Here is a 20191-nt window from a genome sequence, read left to right as displayed (position 1 = left end):
GCTCTGTACTGGTGGTGCCCCGATCGCGCAGCTGAATCAACTTTAGGAGACGGTTCTGGCACTTGCTGGACTTTCCTGGGTGCCCTGGAGCCTTCTTCACAACAATTGAACCGCTCTCCTTGATGTTCTTGATGATCCGATAAATGGTTGATTTAGGTGCAATCTTACTGGTAGCAATATCCTTGCGTTTCCTTGCAGGTAACCATGGATGACAGAGGAAGAACAATGATTCCAAGCACCACTCTCCTTTTGAAGCTTCCAGTCTGTTATTCAAACTCAATCATCATGACAGAGTGATCTCCAGCCTTGTCCTCGTCAACACTCACACCTGTGTTAACGAGAGAATCACTGACAGGATGTCAGCTGGTCCTTTTGTGGCAGGGCTGCAATTCAGTGGAAATGTTTTTTGGGGATTCAGTTCATGAATTGCAATTCATTTGATCACTCTTCATAACATTCTGGAGTATGTGCAAATTGCCATCATACAAACTGAGGCAGCAGACTTTGTGAAAATTAATATTTGTGTCATTCTCAAAACTTTTGGCCACGACTGTATGTGTGCCATTCAGAGGGTGAATCGGCAACACAAAACATGTAAATGCCTTTGAACTGGGTATGGTAGTAGGTGCCAGGCGCACCAGTTTGTGTGAAGAACTGCAACTCTGCTAGATTTTTCATGCTCAACAGTTTCCCGTGTGTATCAACAACTGTGGGAATCATTGGAGTCAACTTGGGCCAGCATCCCTGTGGAACGCTTTTGACACCCTATAGAATCCATGCCCTGATGAATTGAGGCTGATCTGAGGGCAAAAGAGGGGGGTGCAACTCAATATTAGGAAGGTGTTCTTAATGTTTTGTACACTCAGTGTTCAGTATGATCTGTATGTTACAGAACTGTAATTTATTTCTAAAGATAACATTATGTAGTTCGTCAGAAGTTCACTGAGTTAGAGAATCAACATTGACCATCTCAATGCACTTTAACATCCAGAATATAACAAGTCGCAAAATACCAAAATATTTTGTTCTTCTTCCTGAACAAACACACTAATGGACAAACCCACTCTTCTCCCACTCTTACAGAGCACTGAAAGAATTCAACTCCCTGACCCCCAACTCACACACACACATCCACCCTCTACCCCTCTGCCAACCTCTAAACATTCCCTCCCGGAAGTGTGTGTTTATGTGAGTGTGTCGGGGGCAATTTCAAAGACAGCTGCTGGGACTGCTGGAAAGGCACTGACTAGAGCAACACAGCCTCGACCTGCACACCAGAGGAGGGGGAGAGGGAAAGAGGGAGCGAAGGATGGAGGTAGGGGTGGCTCTCGGCATCTGCTGAAGCTCTACAGACCGTGATTGAGAGTGAAGGGGAAATCCCACATGCACACGGGGTGTGGGAGCAGAGTTTGGTGGGAGGAAAGCAGACTTTAGAACTCGTTGCTTAAGCTTATAGATGACACGCAACACAACGCGACAATGAAGGGCAGCAGGAAAACGACACTCTGATATATCTTAAACAAACTCACACCAATGACCATACAACATTTGCAAAAGTTTTTCTTCTTCCATTTGCTGTCGCGCATTGAAACATTTTGGAATTTTTGTGGGTGGTTTAGTAAGAAATTACATCAAAACTGAACAGAAAAAAACATGCAATATATATATACACACACAACCGGTCAAAAGTTTTAGAACACCTATTTTTTCAAAGGGTTTTTCTTTATTTGTTTTACTATTTTCTACATTGTAGAATAATAGTGAAGATGTCAAAACTATGAAATAACACATGGAATCATGTAGTAACCAAAAAAAGTGTTAAACTAATCAAAATATGTTTTATATTTGATATTCTTCAAAGAGCCACCCTTTGCCTTGATGACAGCTTTGCACACTCTTGGCATTCTCTCAACCAGCTTCACCTGGAATGCTTTTCCAACAGTCTTGTTGGCTGCTTTTCCTTCACTCTGCGGTCCGACTCATCCCAAACCATCTCAATTTTGTTGAGGTCGGGGGATTGTGGAGGCCAGGTCATCTGATGCAGCACTCCATCACTCTCCTTCTTGGTAAAATAGCCCTTACACAGCCTGGAGGTGTATTGGGTCATTGTCCTGTTGAAAAACAAATGATAGTCCCACTAAGTCCAAACCAGATGGGATGGCGTATCGCTGCAGAATGCTATGGTAGCCATACTGTTTAAGAGTGCCTTGAATTTTAAATACATCACAGACAGTGTCACCAGCAAAGCACCCCCACACCATAACACCTCCTCCTCCATGTTTTACAGTGGAAAATACACATGCAGAGATCATCCGTTCACCAACACAGGTTAGAACCAAAAATCTCCAATTTGGACTCAGCAGACCAAAGGATAGATTTCCACCGATCTAATGTCCATTGCAAGTGTTCCTTGGCCCAAGCAAGTCTCTTCTTATTATTGGTGTCCTTTAGTAGTGGATAATTTGCAGCGAATCGACCATGAAGGCCTGAGTCACACAGTCTCCTCTGAACAGTTGATGTTGAGATGTGTCTATTACTTGAACTCCGTGAAGCATTTATTTGGCCTGCAATTTCTGGGGCTGGTAACTCTAATGAACTTATCCTCTGCAGCAGAGGTAACTCTGGATCTTCCATTCCTGTCGCGGTCCTCATGAGAGCCAGTTTCAACATAGCGCTTGATGGTTTTTGCGACTGCACTTGAAGAAACTTTCAGTTCTTGAAATGTTCCGGATTGACTGACCTTCATGTCTTAAAGTAATGATGGACTGTCGTTTCTCTATTCTTATCTGAGCTGTTCTTACCATAATATGGACTTGGTCTTTTACCAAATAGGGCTATCTTCTGTATACCAACCATTCCTTGTCTGTTTGTTTGTTGCCAGTTAATTTTGTTCGTCAAGCCTACCCGCGTTTTCCCCTTGCTCCTGTCTGTTTCTAGTTCCTGTTTTCAAGTTTTCCCAGTTTTGATCATTCTGCCTCCCCCGACCCTGCCTGCCTTTCTGTACCTTTTAGACTCTGATCTGGATTACCGACCTCTGCCTGCCCTTGACCTGTTGTTTTGCCTGCCCCCGTTCTAGTAATAAGCTTTTGTTACTGCGACACTATCGGCATCTGGGTCTTCCTTAAAACGTGATAGTACGAACTGACCATGACTGACCCAGCAGACTCGGACCAGCTCCGCAACACCATCTCCTCCCAAGGAGCCACCATTGGAAGGCACAATGAGTTGCTTCATGGTCTGATGGAAGGGTTCCAGACCTTGGCCAAATGCCATGACCGAGCATTGAACACATTGCTGGAGCATGTCTGCGGGTTATCTGTTAGGCAGACGGTAACCTTCCAGGCTGTCAGTAATTTGGGAACTCCGCTTACCTCCCCCCGAACACTTCGATGGAGAGTCGGGCACCTGTCGGTCATTTCTCGCTCAGTGTTCCCTCATCATCGAGCTGCAGCCCTCCTCCTTCCCCTCGGACCGCTCGAAGATAGCGTACCTCATCACACTAATGTCCGGGAGGGCTCTCGCCTGGGCTACAGCAGTATGGGAACAGCAGTCAGTCTGGAGGAGTTTGTGTCGGAGGTAAAGAAAGTTTTCAATGAGAGAGGCTGCTCGGAAGTTACTCCAGTTTCGGCAAGACTCCCGCAGTGTGGCAGACAATGTGGTGGATTTCCGCATGTTGGCAGCTGAGAGTGCCTGGATCCCGGAAGAGCTGTTCGACATGTTCCTGTACGGAGTTTCGGAGGAAGTAAAGGATGAGCTTGCAGCCCGGGAACTACCGACATATCTCGACTCGCTCATCGCCTTGACCATACAGATTGATGGGCAACTACAGGAACGAAGGAAGGAGAGTAGAATCGATTTCACTCGCTGCCCAAGGATTCCACCTCGCCTCCGAGGCATCCCGAAAGTCCCCGATGGCTCCTTTGCCGAGAGAACGTGAGGCTACCCGAGTTCCCCCGAGAGTCTCCGAAGTCAGCCGATTCACCTCTTCCCAAGCCAATGCAACTAGGCAGAGCTAGGCTGTCTCCAGCCGAACAGCTATACAGGCTTCACTCTAAGAGTTGCCTGTATTGCGGGACTACTGGTCATTTCGTCTCCACCTGTCCACTAAAAGACCAGGCTCACCGGTAGGAGCGAGTACTCTGGTGGGCCATACGGAGATATTTTCCTCTCATATTACTCACACCCCTTTTCATGCCATTTTGGTGTGGGGGAACCAATCTAAATCTTTCCGGGTCTCATTTTTTCTCTGCGACCTGGCCAAGATAAAGCAAAGCAGTGCGACACAGACAACAACACAGAGTTACACATGGAATAAACAAGAGTACATAAATAAATAAAGGTCACTTGCTCATTTAAGGCTCAGTCTAAACCTAACTTCAAAACACTCCTGGAGCGCACTAAGCAGGATTTCATAAGGTGGTCGTCTCTTCCCATTTCATTACCAGGTCGTACTAATTCTGTTAAGATGACTGTATTACCTAGGTTTTTGTACTTCTTCCAAATGATTCCCATTTGTCTGCAGAAGTCGATGTTCAAACAACTGGACAGCTACAACTCCACCTTCATTTGGAATAAGTCAAATCCACGAATGAGAAAGGTATTTCTAGAGAGACCTAAGCCCCAGAGCTACAGTCAATCCTTCCAACTTCTCCAGTCTCACTTCTGTGTTTCCCACTGCCCATGTTTTGAAACCCATTGTCAAGAACTCCCCAATCTTTGAGTGGCTTCTGGGACCCCATTTTTGAGGCATTCTCACATATGTGTAATACAACTGTTAGTCCCAACCAGTTCACTGCCATTTTTGGGGTACTTCCCCTAGACCAGAATGCTACCACGCATTAGGCGAATGCAATAGCATTTGCCTCGCTGCTAGCTCGCCGCCTTGTCGTCTTTCACTGGAAGTCTGCAAAGGCGCCCTCCTTTATGCAGTGGGTTAAGGAGTTGATGTCATCTCTGCCTCTGGAGAAGGTTAGGTACACTGTGCTTGGGTCACGACAAAAGTTTGACTTAACCTGGTCCCCATTAATACAATACGTGGAGAGCTTGTTTTTTAGTGTAACTTGCATATTTTGGTAAGCAGTCATGTCTGTTCTAGTGGCCATTTGTACTGATACGAATTTTTATTGAACTTTTTCCATCGTTTTTATTTCTATTACGGTTTTTCTGTTTTTTTCTGGCCTATTTAATTTACTTGAATAGTATATCCTTGTGTGATGCCTTGGAGGGAGGGAGGGAGGGAGGGAGGGAGGGAGGGAGGGAGGGAGGGAGGGAGGGAGGGAGGGAGGGAGGGAGGGAGGGAGGGAGGGAGGGAGGGAGGGAGGGAGGGAGGGGTTGTACTCTTCTTGTTCTCATATTTGAAAATCTATAAATACATTTTTTTAAGACTAAAATGTAAATGTAAAATGAACAGTAAGACTTAATGAAAAATGTGATCAATGTGATTTTTCCCTTCCGCAATTCCATTTAAGTACAATGTTGCTCTGATTGCATCCAGCCCTTTGTGTCGTTCTGCAATTAGTGGGTGGTATATTATCTGGCTAATCTGGTTGGAAGGGGTTCAAGTAGCACTGGGAATATTACTAAATTCCAGGATGTCACTCATTGGGAAGGGAGGAAGCTGTTCTGGACAGATAAATGCAGCCTTTTTTCAGGAAACTTGTAGTTTGAATGGAATATATCGTTTTAGGGGAGTTTAAGTCAACAAAAACAAAAGAGATGTGGTGAGAAGTGAGAACAACCACAAGCGTGTTGGAATCTCTTGGTTTAGAAAAGAGGATATTTGCATAGAAGAACAACCTGAGCAGTTTAATGCTAAGCGCCTAGACGCAATGCATACAACACTAAATACTTCCTCCAAGCTTGCTAACCACTGTATCTAGTATTGACCTTATAATTAAATCACAATGGATTAGCTAGTTTTCATGAAACAGCTGTCTGTGTTAGCTGCCAAGTTAGTGCAGTGTCCTTAGCTAGCTAGCTATGTTGTACTAGCTAGCGTATATGCTAACATTAGCTAGCCACCTAAACATTTTGCTATGGACTGGCACTGGCAGTATAGAATTATGGAGAGTGAATTTAATAGTTTCTTCATCACCTTGCAAGGTACTGTAGTTATCTAGCTGTCCCATCTGACTAGTATTTAGTTTAGTTCATTAGGATCCCCATTAGCTACTGCAAATGCATCAGCTACTCTTCCTGGGGCCACATAAAATCTACAAATACATGACAATGTACAGAACAGTATTAGACAATAACAACATAGTATCAACAAGGACTTTCTACAAAATACCAACATTAGCGCAGATACAGTAGCTTCGAATCTAGGCCATAAGCAATACACACGGATATGCATTGCCAAACAACACTACTGCCACCTTCTGGTTTGGAGTATTTTAGCAAAGATGAGTCGCTGACACCTTCCAAGGTCTTTGCTGTGTGAACAAAAGAGATTGACTGCCTCTTTGGAGATAAATCACACAATAGGCCTGCTGTGTGAGGAACTCATCAATTCTCTGTGCCGTCTGTTCACGTCACAGACAAAGCTTTCTTATGGGGCACAGGGATGAGCTTACCTGGGCCTTCTGGGGTTAATGTTTTGTTTTGTCAATTCACAACAATGGGGCTCAGCGCTTTTTAACAAACAGACTAGTAGTAGATAGATCAGAGAGAGAGAGAGAGAGAGAGAGAGAGAGAGAGAGAGAGAGAGAGAGAGAGAGAGAGAGAGAGAGAGAGAGAGAGAGAGAGAGAGAGAGAGAGAGAGAGATAACCGGGGTAACTTTGGGCAACTTTCAGGTGCTTGGGATGATCTAAAACATTCTAAACTAAATACATATGTGGATCAATGAATGTATCATTCTCTACCAATCATCATCACATGATTTGTTGGTATGTGATATTCTACAGTATAAGGAGGCACAGAGCCAAGTTTATGAAGGTGGGTGTTGATAGCCTTATCAGTCACAACGAATTGACTGACATTCCAAACCCTCCCAGCAACATTCCACATGGCCTTTCATCACCCCCAATTCATGGCATTTGAGCAATTTATGCTAATTGTTTTTCATCAAAGAGTACTTTACTTTGTGAACAGATTTTCAATTATGTGATGTGTGCCATATGCATGAGGTGGTTAACTAATTGAGAACACAGCTGACAAAACTATCTATTACATTCTATCTTTCATGGATAAAATCGCCTATCACAATGAATCCATAGGAAGGGGAACATTCAACGTGCATGTGAATATCATAATTGATGGGCTGTGCATTTTTTCCATTGATATATTTTGCAGCTATTCTCGTGCATAACTAAGCTACTATTTGCGCATGTGCATAAAACATCATTCTACTCACATAAACAGTGTCATATGTGCCATCGAAGAAGAACATTGACTGATTCAAAAGAAGTTTTTGAGTTTGGTCGGTCCCTTGCTCCAACAGTTGGTCTCCAGCTTGCTCTCCATAATCAAACATGTCGCGTTTGCTCAAACCGTTCACTGATAACGCAATGGCAAAAATAGTTGCCCATCCTAACCAACCTCGTTGATGAAGATCCATATTTAAATACGTCTATGCCCAGAACTTGTATTAGTTTTAACCAATAGGCTTGCCTACACAGTTTGTCAAAGCGGTTCCGATGCGGCGTACACCTCAGGGCGCACAATAACGGAATGAATCCGCGGTAGTAAAAGCCCATATAAAGGGAGGGTGGAGTTGGAGAAGGCGGAGAAATATGCATGGGACACTTGCGCGAGATTGCCTGCCTCACATACCGCTTTCCAGTCTTCACAATCATGCATCTGTCCGGACGGTTTAACCTTCTCTCTTCTAGATATACTAAATAACATAACCATGAAAAAGTAGATTTAAGTCCCTTTGCCTTTACTCGCAGTCTTTCACCAAACAAACTGAACCTTGTTTTTTTCATGAATTGATAACCACGTATTTAAGCAATTTATGAGTGATGATTTTGGGTGCAATATTACAGATCATTATATATAACAAATCATTATGTAATGTTTGTCCAACAACATACTGGTGGTTAAACAGTTTTAAATTTGTAATTTACCAAGCTACAGCAACTACAGCGGCAGGTAGCCTAGATGTTAAGCGCGTTGGGCCGGTAACCTAAAGATTGCTGCTTCGAATCCCCGAGCCGTCTGGGTGAAATATCTGTCGATGAGCGCTTGAGCAAGACACTTCACCCTAATTACTCATGTGAATCGCTCTGGATAAGAGAGTCCGCTGAATATTGAAATGTAAACAACAACACTGTTGAGTAGAGCGTCATGCCAATATATTGAACAGCTGAAAAGTGTTGCCTATGTTCCCCTTCAACCCACATTTTGTTCCAAGTTAAGTAACAGATTGTGAACAATTGCAAACGGTTGCAAAATAACTATATAATATGTGGGCAACATATTGTAGTGTTGCAATGGCAGGTCGCCATTTTCTTTTTCCAAACCAGATGAACTAGTTAAGCAAATTAATAACAAAGGAGAGAAAATATAAAGGTACTAGAAACATTGCTTGTAATTGCCTTATTTTTTGTTACTTTCTTTTTCATTCGAAGACACTGCCACCTGCTGACTTGTCTGAAATGTGATGTCAAAGAGTCTTTAACAATCCATTTGAATGGATGAGGAGCATTTCATCATCTCTTTTTGTGTGTGATGTATTTGCTTTTTGATTGAAATGAAACTACATGTACCTGTTTTACACATGTAGTTACTACATTCAGAGGTAGTATTGTACCACCCTCTCTATTCCTATCAGGGCCTGGTCAGTTTGATGTACAGTGCAGGCTTTACTGGCAGATGTTTACTTCTTAAAATATTTAAGAAAATATCTATGATGCAGCAATCATCAAGAGGCATTCTTGTGTGTGTGTCTTTGTATAAGTGTGCCAGGGTTGAAGTCAATTCCTTTTCAATTCTCTCAATTTAGGAAGTAAATATTCCTCCATGCCTCGTTTTAAATCATTTGTTTTAATGGAAACTGGGATTTCAGCTTACTTTCTGATTTGACTGAATTGAAATGGAATTGACCCCAACCCTGATGTGGGCATATGAATGAGTGAATATCAGTGACTATGCTCCCTCCTTTTTCTTGCAATCTGGGGTCTCCTCCTTCACTCTGGCTATATGCTCTTTGCAGCCCCTGCTGCCAAACCCCTTCTGACATATCAGCGGACCTCTAGCTGCTGCTTCAGTTTAGGCCTCTTGGACTTTCTCAGTTCCTGATTGAGAATATCCCTCAGCCGCTTCCAGGAAAGGTACGCAGACACCGGCCTCCACATGCTGCATATATTTAGCTCGGGGGATGACAGTTGATGTCTCTTGAGCTGGCTCACTTCCTGATTGACGGAATGACTATCCGCTCCCATGTCAGGGGGCAGCAAAGGTACCCAGAAACCTGACTGGCATTGGCACTGGTCTCCACAGCACTCTGGGACAGGTCTGGACACTGCAAGGCCTGCTTGGTCAACTTGGGGACTGACAGCCTTCTGAGATGAGCCTTGACAACCAACCTTCTTCAGGATCATCCTGATTGCAGAGGCGTTTCTGGGGTCGGCACACAGGATGCACTCCCAGAGGACTTTGGCCTTGCACCAGTCAGCGGCTCTGACTTTGGAGCCAAGAGATTGGGTCTGTGGTCAGGCTGTTGGAGACCAAAAACTTGACCCGTAGGCCACTGTCACTATGAAAACTGGGGTTCTCCTCAGAGTTGAATCCTATGTACTGCAGTGCAGTTCTCTAGGCCCTCTACTCTTTTCTATTTGTACCAATGACTTGCCACTGGCATTAAACAAAGCATGTGCCCTTGTATTCTGATGATTCAACCATATACGCATCAGATACCATAGCTAATGAAGTCGCCAAAAACCTTAAGAGTTGCAGTCTGTTTTGGAATGGGTGGCCAGTAGTAAACTGATCCTGAACATCTCTAAAACTAAGAGCATTGTATTTGGTACAAATCAAGTTCTAGACATCAGCTGAATCTGGTAATGAATGGTGTGGCTGTTGAACAAGTTGGGACTCAATTTATTGGTGTTACCTTAACTGTCATGGTCAAAACATATAGTCAATGGTTGAAAAAAATGGGGAGAGGTCTGTCACAAAGAGATACTCTGCTTTTTTGACACCACACAAAGCAGGTCCTGCAGGCACTAATTTTAGCTTATCTTTATTATCCAGTTATATGGCCAACTGTTGCAAAAAAAAGAAAAGTGGCACATCTTGCTCTTCGTTGTGATCAAAGGGCTAATATTAATACTATGCATGCCAGTCACTCTTGGCTGAGAGTTAAGGAAGGACTGACTGCATCACTTGTTTTTATAAGAAACATGTATGTGTTGGAAATTCAAAATTGTTTGCATAGTCAACTTACACACAGCACTGACAGACACACCGAAAATCTATCGCCAGTTTTGTACGGCGCGGCTCGGACCGGAACACACCGGACCTATTTTTCTCTCCATATCCCTGGATGTCAACTAACTCTGGACATTCATACCTGGATTCATACCTGGATCTCGCAGCTAGCTAGCTGCTATCCGTGTGTGACTATCGGCTTTCGTCGATTCCGGAGCAAACATCAATTATTCCGGAGCTAGCCAGCTGAAGAGTTCCATCAATCACTCCTGGGCTACAATCACCTATCCGGACCCGTTTTACTGCCAACACGGAGCCCCACCGGGCCTTCACAACTGGACTACCGACATTATCTACCCGAAGGAGTTATCCGTCTGGCTCCTCCGTCGCGACGTTACCTGAACGCCCATCTGCGGTCCGCTAACCGTCAGCTGTCTTATCGGCTGCTATCTGAATAGACCTATCGAACAATTTGTTTTCTTTTTTTTTCTTTTTTTTCTTGGGCCTCTATAACTATATCTATTGTTTTTTTTGTGTGTGATTTGGATTCATCCCCTCTACCACACGGAACTCCACTAATCCTACCGACGGAAACGCACGAGGTGGCTAATAACAGACCTCCATCCTATGCTAGCTTGCTACCGATGGCCCGGCTAGCTGTCTAAATCTCTGTGACCCCAACCAACCTCTCTACTCACTGGACCCTTTTGATCACTCGACTAAGCATGCCTCTCCTTAATGTCAATATGCCTTGTCCATTGCTGTTCTGGTTAGTGTTTATTGGCTTATTTCACTGTAGAGCCTCTAGTCCTGCTCACTATACCTTATCCAACCTATTAGTTCCAACACCCACACATGCGATGACATCTCCTGGTTTCAATGATGTTTCTAGAGACAATATCTCTCTCTTCATCACTCAATACCTAGGTTTACCTCCACTGTATTCACATCCCACCATACCTTTGTCTGTATATTATACCTTGAAGCTATTTTATCGCCCCCAGAAACCTCCTTTTACTCTCTGTTCCAGACGTTCTAGACGACCAATTCTTTTTGCTTTTAGCCGTACCCTTATCCTACTCCTCCTCTGTTCCTCTGGCGATGTAGAGGTGAATCCAGGCCCTGCAGTGCCTAGCTCCACTCCTATTCCCCAGGCGCTCTCTTTTGACGACTTCTGTAACCGTAATAGCCTTGGTTTCATGCATGTTAACATTAGAAGCCTCCTCCCTAAGTTTGTTCTATTCACTGCTTTAGCATACTCTGCCAACTCGGATGTTCTAGCTGTGTCTGAATCCAGGCTTAGGAAGACCACCAAAAACTATGACATTTTCATCCCAAACTACAACATTTTCAGACAAGATAGAACTGCCAAAGGGGGCGGTGTTGCAATCTACTGCAAAGATAGCCTGCAGAGTTCTGTCCTACTATCCAGGTCTGTACCCAAACAATTTGAACTTCTACTTTTAAAAATCCACCTCTCTAAAAACAGGTCTCTCACCGTTGCCGCCTGCTATAGACCACCCTCTGCTCCCAGCTGTGCTCTGGACACCATATGTGAACTGATTGCCCCCCATCTATCTTCAGAGCTCGTGCTGCTAGGCGACCTAAACTGGAACATGCTTAACACCCCAGCCATCCTACAATCTAAGCTTGATGCCCTCAATCTCACACAAATTATCAATGAACCTACCAGGTACCTCCCCAAAGCCTTAAACATGGGCACCCTCATAGATATCATCCTGACCAACTTGCCCTCTAAATACACCTCTGCTGTCTTCAACCAAGATCTCAGCGATCACTGCCTCATTGCCTGCATCCGTAATGGGTCAGCGGTCAAACGACCTCCACTCATCACTGTCAAACGCTCCCTGAAACACTTCAGCGAGCAGGCCTTTCTAATCGACCTGGCCGGGGTATCCTGGAAGGATATTGATCTCATCCCGTCAGTAGAGGATGCCTGGGTATTTTTTTTAAATGCCTTCCTAACCATCTTAAATAAGCATGCCCCATTCAAGAAATTTAGAACCAGGAACAGATATAGCCCTTGGTTCTCCCCAGACCTGACTGCCCTTAACCAACACAAAAACATCCTATGGCGTTCTGCATTAGCATCGAACAGCCCCCGTGATATGCAGCTCTTCAGGGAAGCTAGAAACCATTATACACAGGCATTTAGAAAAGCCAAGGCTAGCTTTTTCAAGCAGAAATTTGCTTCCTGCAACACTAACTCAAAAAAGTTCTGGGACAATGTAAAGTCCATGGAGAATAAGAACACCTCCTCCCAGCTGCCCACTGCACTGAAGATAGGAAACACTGTCACCACTGATAAATCCACCATAATTGAGAATTTCAATAAGCATTTTTCTACGGCTGGCCATGCTTTCCACCTGGCTACTCCCACCCCGGTCAACAGCACTGCACCCCCCACAGCAACTCGCCCAAGCCTCCCCCATTTCTCCTTCTCCCAAATCCAGTCAGCTGATGTTCTGAAAGAGCTGCAAAATCTGGACCCCTACAAATCAGCCGGGCTAGACAATCTGGACCCTTTCTTTCTAAAATGATCTGCCGAAATTGTTGCCACCCCTATTACTAGCCTGTTCAACCTCTCTTTCGTGTCGTCTGAGATTCCCAAAGATTGGAAAGCAGCTGCGGTCATCCCTATCTTCAAAGGGGGGGACACTCTTGACCCAAACTGCTACAGACCTATATCTATCCTACCCTGCCTTTCTAAGGTCTTTGAAAGCCAAGTCAACAAACAGATTACCGACCATTTTGAATCTCACCATACCTTCTCTGCTATGCAATCTGGTTTCAGAGCTGGTCATGGGTGCACCTCAGCCACGCTCAAGGTCCTAAACGATATCTTAACTGCCATCGATAAGAAACATTACTGTGCAGCCGTATTCATTGATCTGGCCAAGGCTTTCGACTCTGTCAATCACCACATCCTCATTGGCAGACTCGACAGCCTTGGTTTCTCCAATGATTGCCTCGCCTGGTTCACCAACTACTTCTCTGATAGAGTTCAGTGTATCAAATCAGAGGGTCTGCTGTCCGGACCTCTGGCAGTCTCTATGGGGGTGCCACGGGGTTCAATTCTTGGACCGACTCTCTTCTCTGTATACATCAATGATGTCGCTCTTGCTGCTGGTGACTCTCTGATCCACCTCTACGCAGACGACACCATTCTGTATACTTCTGGCCCTTCTTTGGATACTGTGTTAACAACCCTCCAGGCAAGCTTCAATGCCATACAACTCTCCTTCCGTGGCCTCCAATTGCTCTTAAATACAAGTAAAACTAAATGCATGCTCTTCAACCGATCGCTGCCTGCACCTGCCCGCCTGTCCAGCATCACTACTCTGGACGGCTCTGACTTAGAATACGTGGACAACTACAAATACCTAGGTGTCTGGTTAGACTGTAAACTCTCCTTCCAGACCCACATCAAACATCTCCAATCCAAAGTTAAATCTAGAATTGGCTTCCTATTTCGCATACCCTCGTAAAACTGACAATCCTACCGATCCTCGACTTCGGCGATGTCATTTACAAAATAGCCTCCAATACCCTACTCAACAAATTGGATGCAGTCTATCACAGTGCAATACGTTTTGTCACCAAAGCCCCATATACTACCCACCATTGCGACCTGTACACTCTCGTTGGCTGGCCCTCGCTTCATACTCGCCGCCAAACCCACTGGCTCCATGTCATCTACAAGACCCTGCTAGGTAAAGTCCCCCCTTATCTCAGCTCGCTGGTCACCATAGCATCTCCCACCTGTAGCACACGCTCCAGCAGGTATATCTCTCTAGTCACCCCCAAAACCAATTCTTTCTTTGGCCGCCTCTCCTTCCAGTTCTCTGCTGCCAATGACTGGAACGAACTACAAAAATCTCTGAAACTGGAAACACTCATCTCCCTCACTAGCTTTAAGCACCAACTGTCAGAGCAGCTCACAGATTACTGCACCTGTACATAGCCCACCTATAATTTAGCCCAAACAACTACCTCTTTCCCTACTGTATATATGTTATTTATTTTTCTCCTTTGCACCCCATTATTTTTATTTCTACTTTGCACATTCTTCCACTGCAAATCTACCATTCCAGTGTTTTACTTGCTATGTTGTATTTACTTTGCCACCATGGCCTTTTATTGCCTTTACTTCCCTTATCTCACCTCATTTGCTCACATCGTATATAGACTTGTTTATACTGTATTATTGACTCTGTTTGTTTTACTCCATGTGTAAGTCTGTGTAGATTATCAGTGGTCTTGTATGTCTTCCATTTCCTAATAATTGCTCCCACAGTTGATTTCTTCAAACCAAGCTGCTTACCTATTGCAGATTCAGTCTTCCCAGCCTGGTGCAGGTCTACAATTTTGTTTCTTGTGTCCTTTGACAGCTCTTTGGTCTTGGCCATAGTAGAGTTTGGAGTGTGAATGTTTGAGGTTGTGGACAGGTGTCTTTTATACTGATAACAAGTTCAAACAGGTGCCATTAATACAGGTAACGAGTGGAGGACAGAGGAGCGTCTTAAAGAAGAAGTTACAGGTCTGTGAGAGCCAGAAATCTTGCTTGTTTGTAGGTGACCAAATACTTATTTTCCACCATCATTTGCAAATAAATTCATTAAAAATCCTACAATGTGATTTTCTGGATTTTTTACAGGCCTCTCTCATCTTTTTAAGTGGGAGAACTTGCACAATTGGTGGCTGACTAAATACTTTTTTGCCCCACTATATATAGTGCAAGTGAACAGCAAACCTGGTTTAAAAAAACAAATAAAGCAACATATCATGGTACAATGCCTCTCCCCCATGTGACCTACTTGTGGCAGTTTCGGTGACTTGATCTTGGTAAGGCAGGGTTTACACAAACACACACCGCCAGTCCACAGGAATGGTTAATACGGTTTATTATTTTAAATCGGGTACCGGCAACTCAAACAAACAAAGTAAATCCATCTTCACCAGTCAAAGATCCTCCACTCTTTGTCTTTGGGGTTCACGCCTTGCTAAAATCTTCTCCACCATATGTGCAGTCTCTCCAATAGCCGCCGCCACCTCCTCCTCCTCGTTCACCTGCCGGGGTTAAAGGAAAGACAAAGAATGCATACACAGGGCGAAGTTAAGTAGAGGCCCCGATTGGTTTCAATCTGCTGTTTCGCCTCTAATTACAACTGGAGACAGGTGTGGCTGTTCTGCTGTAGTCTGGCAGTTTCCCCTGAGCTGTCCATGGTCCTGCCCCTGGGGAATACTTCCCATTGCTGTCCATGGTCCTGGCAGCCAGAAAACACAGAAACCTCACAGGCACATACCGACCATCCACCATACAACCCCTGAAACAGTATGTAATGACATGTATTTGTAACTGATAGATGCACACACACGCACTACATGTTCATATTTGTATATAAATTGTAAAGTATTTTTCGATATGTGTCGCACCCCAGTAAGACTAGCTGTTGTCATTGGCATCGGCTAATGGGGATCCTAATAAATCAAATCAAATCTATGGTTGCCTCTGCACCCCCATCCAGAAAAAAAATATTTGTCTTTGATACCTGAATAAGAGATATCATTTTGAGTTTACAAGCTAGTGTAATGTACACTATTTCTAAATTCATGAAGATATACCCTTACCCAGGTGGTAAGGGTAGGTAACAACACATCCGCCACGCTGATCCTCAACACGGGGGCCCCTCAGGGATGCGTGCTCAGTCTCCTCCTGTACTCCCTGTTCACTCATGACTGCATGGCCAGGCACGACTCCAATACCATCATCAAGTTTGCAGATGACACAACAAATGCTAGGCCTGATCACTGACACTGATGAGACAGCCAATAGGGAGGAGGTCAGAGACCTGGCCGTGTGCTGCCAGGACAAAAACCTCTCCCTCAACGAGATCAAGACAAAGGAGATGATTGTGGACTACAGGAAAAGGAGTACCGACCACGCCCCCATTCTCATCGACGGGGCTGTAATGGAGCAGGTTGAGAGCTTCAAGTTCCTTGGTCTCTACATCACCAACAAACTATCATGGTCCAAACACACTAAGACAGTCTGAAGAGGACATGACAGGAGACAGAAGGATTCGGCATGGGTCCTCAGATTCTCAAAAGGTTCTACAGCTGTACCATCGAGAGCATCCTGACTGGTTGCATCACTGCCTGGTATGGCAGCTGCTCAGCCTCTGACCGCAAGGCACTACAGAGGGTAGTGCATATGGCCCAGTACATCACTGAAGTCAAGCTTCCTGCCATCCAGGACCTCTATACCAGGCGGTGTCAGAGGAATTTCCAGATGCCTGAAGGTACCACGTTCATCTGTGAAAACAATAGTAAGCAAGTATAAACACCATGGGACCACACAGCTGTCATACCGCTCAGGAAGGAGAAGCGTTCTATATCCTAGATATGAACGTACTTTGTTGTGAAAAGTGCAAATCAATCCCAGAACAACAGCAAAGGAACTTGTTAAAAAAAACAGACTACTGTTTGCAACTGCACACGGGGACAAAGATCGTACTTTTTGGAGAAATGTCCTCTGGTCTGATGAAACAAAAATATAACTGTTTGGCCATAATGACCATCGTTATGTTTGAAGGAAAAAGGGGGAGGCTTGCACGCTGAAGAACACCATCCCAACAGTGAAGCACGGGTGGCAGCATCATGTTGTGGGGGTGCTTTGCTGCAGGAGGGGCTGGTGCACTTCACAAAATAGATGGCATCATGAGGGAGGAAAAATATGTGGATATATTGAAGCAACAAGCTTGGTCGCAAATGGATCTTCCAAATGGACAATGACCCCAAGCATACTTCCAAAGTTGTGGAAAAATGGACTAAGGACAACAAAGTCAAGGTATTAGAGTGGCCATCACAAAGCCCTGACCTAAATCCTATAGAAAATGTGTGGGTAGAACTGAAAATGTCACGTTCTGACCTTAGTTCTTTTGTTATGTCTTTGTTTTAGTATGGTCAGGGCGTGAGTTGGGTGGGTTGTCTATGTTTGTTTTTCTATGAGTTGGTATTTCTGTGTTTGGCCTGGTATGGTTCTCAATCAGAGGCAGCAGTCATTCGTTGTCCCTGATTGAGAACCATACTTAGGCAGCCTGTTTTCACCCTTGATTTGTGGGTGATTATTTTCTGTTGAGTGTTTGTATTCTGCACCAGACAGAACTGTTTCGGTTTCGTTCGTTCACTTTGTTGTTTTTGTTTACATGGGAGGAGATTCTGGACGGCAAGGGACCCTGGGCACAGGCTGGGGAATATCGCCGCCCCAGGGGAGAGATGGAGGCAGCCAAAGCAGAGCGGCGGCATTTTGAGGAGTTGGCACGGCAGCGCACACGGGGCACACGGGGAGTGTAGCTAAGTCAGGTAGGAGACCTGAGCTAACTCCCCGTGCTTACCGTGGAAAGAGGTGGACCGGGCAGGCACCGTGTTATACCGTGAGGCGCACGGTGTCCCCGGTGCGCAGGCAAAGTCCAGTGCGTTATACATAGCAGGGCCTCGCATCGGCCGGGCTAGAGTGGGCATCGAGCCATGTGCCATGAAGCCGGCTCAGCGCATCTGGTCTCCAGTGCGTCTCCTCGGGCCGGGGTACATGGCACCAGCCCTACGTATGGTGTCCCCGGTTCGCCAGCACAGCCCAGTGCGGTCTATACCACCGCGCCACACTGGCCTGGCTACGGGGAGTATCCAGCCAGGTAGGGTTGTGCAGGCTCGGTGCTCGAGACCTACAGTGCGCCTCCACGGTCCGGTCTATCCGGTGCCTCCTCCACGCACCAGCCCTCCGGTGGCAGCCTCCCGCACCAGGCTGTCTCTCCGTCTCCTCCCTACAGGTGCTCCCGCCTGCTCAGCCCTGTCAGAGTCTCCCGTCTGTCCTGAGCTGCCAGAGTCGCCCGTCTGTCCTGAGCTGCCGGAGTCGCCCGTCTGTCCTGAGCTGCCGGAGTCGCCCGTCTGTCCTGAGCTGCCGGAGTCGCCCGTCTGTCCTGAGCTGCCCGGAGTCGCCCGTCTTTCCTGAGCTGCCGGAGTCGCCCGTCTGTTCTGAGCTGACGGAGTCTCCCGCCTGTCCGGTGCTGACGGAATCTCCCATCCATTCGGGACCCGTTGCTAGGGTCCCCAGTCCGAGGTCGGCGGCGAGTGTTCCCGCTCTAAAGAGGCCACGGAGGCGGGTAAAAACTATGGTGGAGAGGGGTCCGCGTCCCGCACCAGAGCCGCCACTGCGGACAAACGCCCACCCAGACCCTCCCCTATAGGTTCAGGTTTTGCGGCCGGAGTCCGCACCTTTGGGAGGGGTGGGGGTACTGTCACGTTCTGACCTTAGTTCTTTTGATATGTCTTTGTTTTAGTATGGTCAGGGCGTGAGTTGGGTGGGTTGTCTATGTTTGTTTTTCTATGAGTTGGTATTTCTGTGTTTGGCCTGGTATGGTTCTCAATCAGAGGCAGCTGTCAATCGTTGTCCCTGATTGAGAACCATACTTAGGCAGCCTGTTTTCACCCTTGATTTGTGGGTGATTATTTTCTGTTGAGTGTTTGTATTCTGCACCAGACAGAACTGTTTCGGTTTCGTTCGTTCACTTTGTTGTTTTTGTTCAGTGTTCAATTTCTTTATTAAAAATATGGACACTTACCACCCTGCGCATTGTTCCTCACCTTCTTCTACCACAGACAACCGTTACAGAAAAAGTGTGTGCGAGCAAGGAGGCCTACAAACCTGACTCAGTTATACCAGCTCATTCTGGAGGAATGGGCCAAAATTCACCCAACTTATTGTGGGAAGCTTGTGGAAGGCTTCCGAAACGTTTGACCCAAGTTAAACAATTTAAAGGCAACGCTACCAAACACTAATTGAGTATATGTAAACTTCTGACCCACTGGGAATGTGATGAAAGAAGTAAAAGCTGAAATAAATCATTCTGTCTACTATTATTCTGACATTTCACATTCTTAAAATAAAGTGGTGATCCTAACTGACCTAAGACAGGGAATTTTTACTAGGATTAAATGTCAGGAATTGTGAAAAACTGAGTTTAAATGTATTTGGCTAAGGTGTATGTAAACTTCCGACTTCAACTGTACATGTACATATTACCTCAATTACCTCGACTAACCGGTGCCCCCGCACATTGACTCTGTACCGGTACTCCCTGTATATAGCCTCTCTATTGTTGTTTCACTGATGCTGTTTAATTATTTGTGACTTTTATTTAAAAAAATTAATCTTCTTAAAGAATTGTTGGTTAAGGCCTTGTAAGTAAGCAGTCCACTTTTTGACTAACATTTTAAGTCACAAAAGAAGAAAAAACAACTCACATTGTCCATTGTATGTAGTTCTGTCCTTGAGCTTTTCTTGTCTATTGATGTTCTGTATTATGTCATGTTTCATGTTTTGTGTAGACCCCAGGAAGAGTAGCTGCTGCTGTTGCAACAGCTAATGGGGATCCTTTTCAAGCCACCACGGGCCTGAGGAGAGACACATTGAACGAGGGGTTAATACCGTAATCGGGGGAAGCTGTAACCGATAACTAACCTCGTTCAGTCACCTCAGGACTTTAAATGTCCCCACAAACCGCTGACCCAGCCTCTGGCAGGGCAGGCGGTGGGGCAAGTTTTGGGTCGAGAGCCATACCCGGTCCCCCGGTGCGAACACCGGGGCCTCACTGTGGTGACGGTCTGCGCTGGCCTTCTGGCGCAGCACGGCCCGCTGGAGGTGAACATGGGCGGCGTCCCAGGTCTCCTCCACGCGCCTGAACCAGTCGTCCACCGCGGGGGCCACGGTCAGACTCTGATGCCAAGGCGCCAGAACCG

At 45.6% G+C, this 20191-nt stretch overlaps 1 protein-coding gene across 1 annotated transcript in view; it reads right to left on the bottom strand.

The window, feature by feature from the left end:
• Nucleotides 1-7643, bottom strand: part of LOC139424722 (nidogen-1-like) — a 71960-nt gene extending 64317 nt beyond the window's left edge. Inside the window, exon 1 of the mRNA XM_071176821.1 lies at nucleotides 7353-7643. Coding sequence (XP_071032922.1) covers nucleotides 7353-7556 — 204 coding nt within the window. The 5' untranslated portion in view covers nucleotides 7557-7643. The remainder of the gene's footprint in view (nucleotides 1-7352) is intronic.
• Nucleotides 7644-20191: the final 12548 nt, after the last annotated feature.

The sequence above is a fragment of the Oncorhynchus clarkii genome, chromosome 13 (assembly GCF_045791955.1).
Source record: "Oncorhynchus clarkii lewisi isolate Uvic-CL-2024 chromosome 13, UVic_Ocla_1.0, whole genome shotgun sequence".
Lineage (NCBI taxonomy): Eukaryota > Metazoa > Chordata > Actinopteri > Salmoniformes > Salmonidae > Oncorhynchus > Oncorhynchus clarkii.
This window is presented reverse-complemented; position numbering and strand designations above follow the sequence as displayed.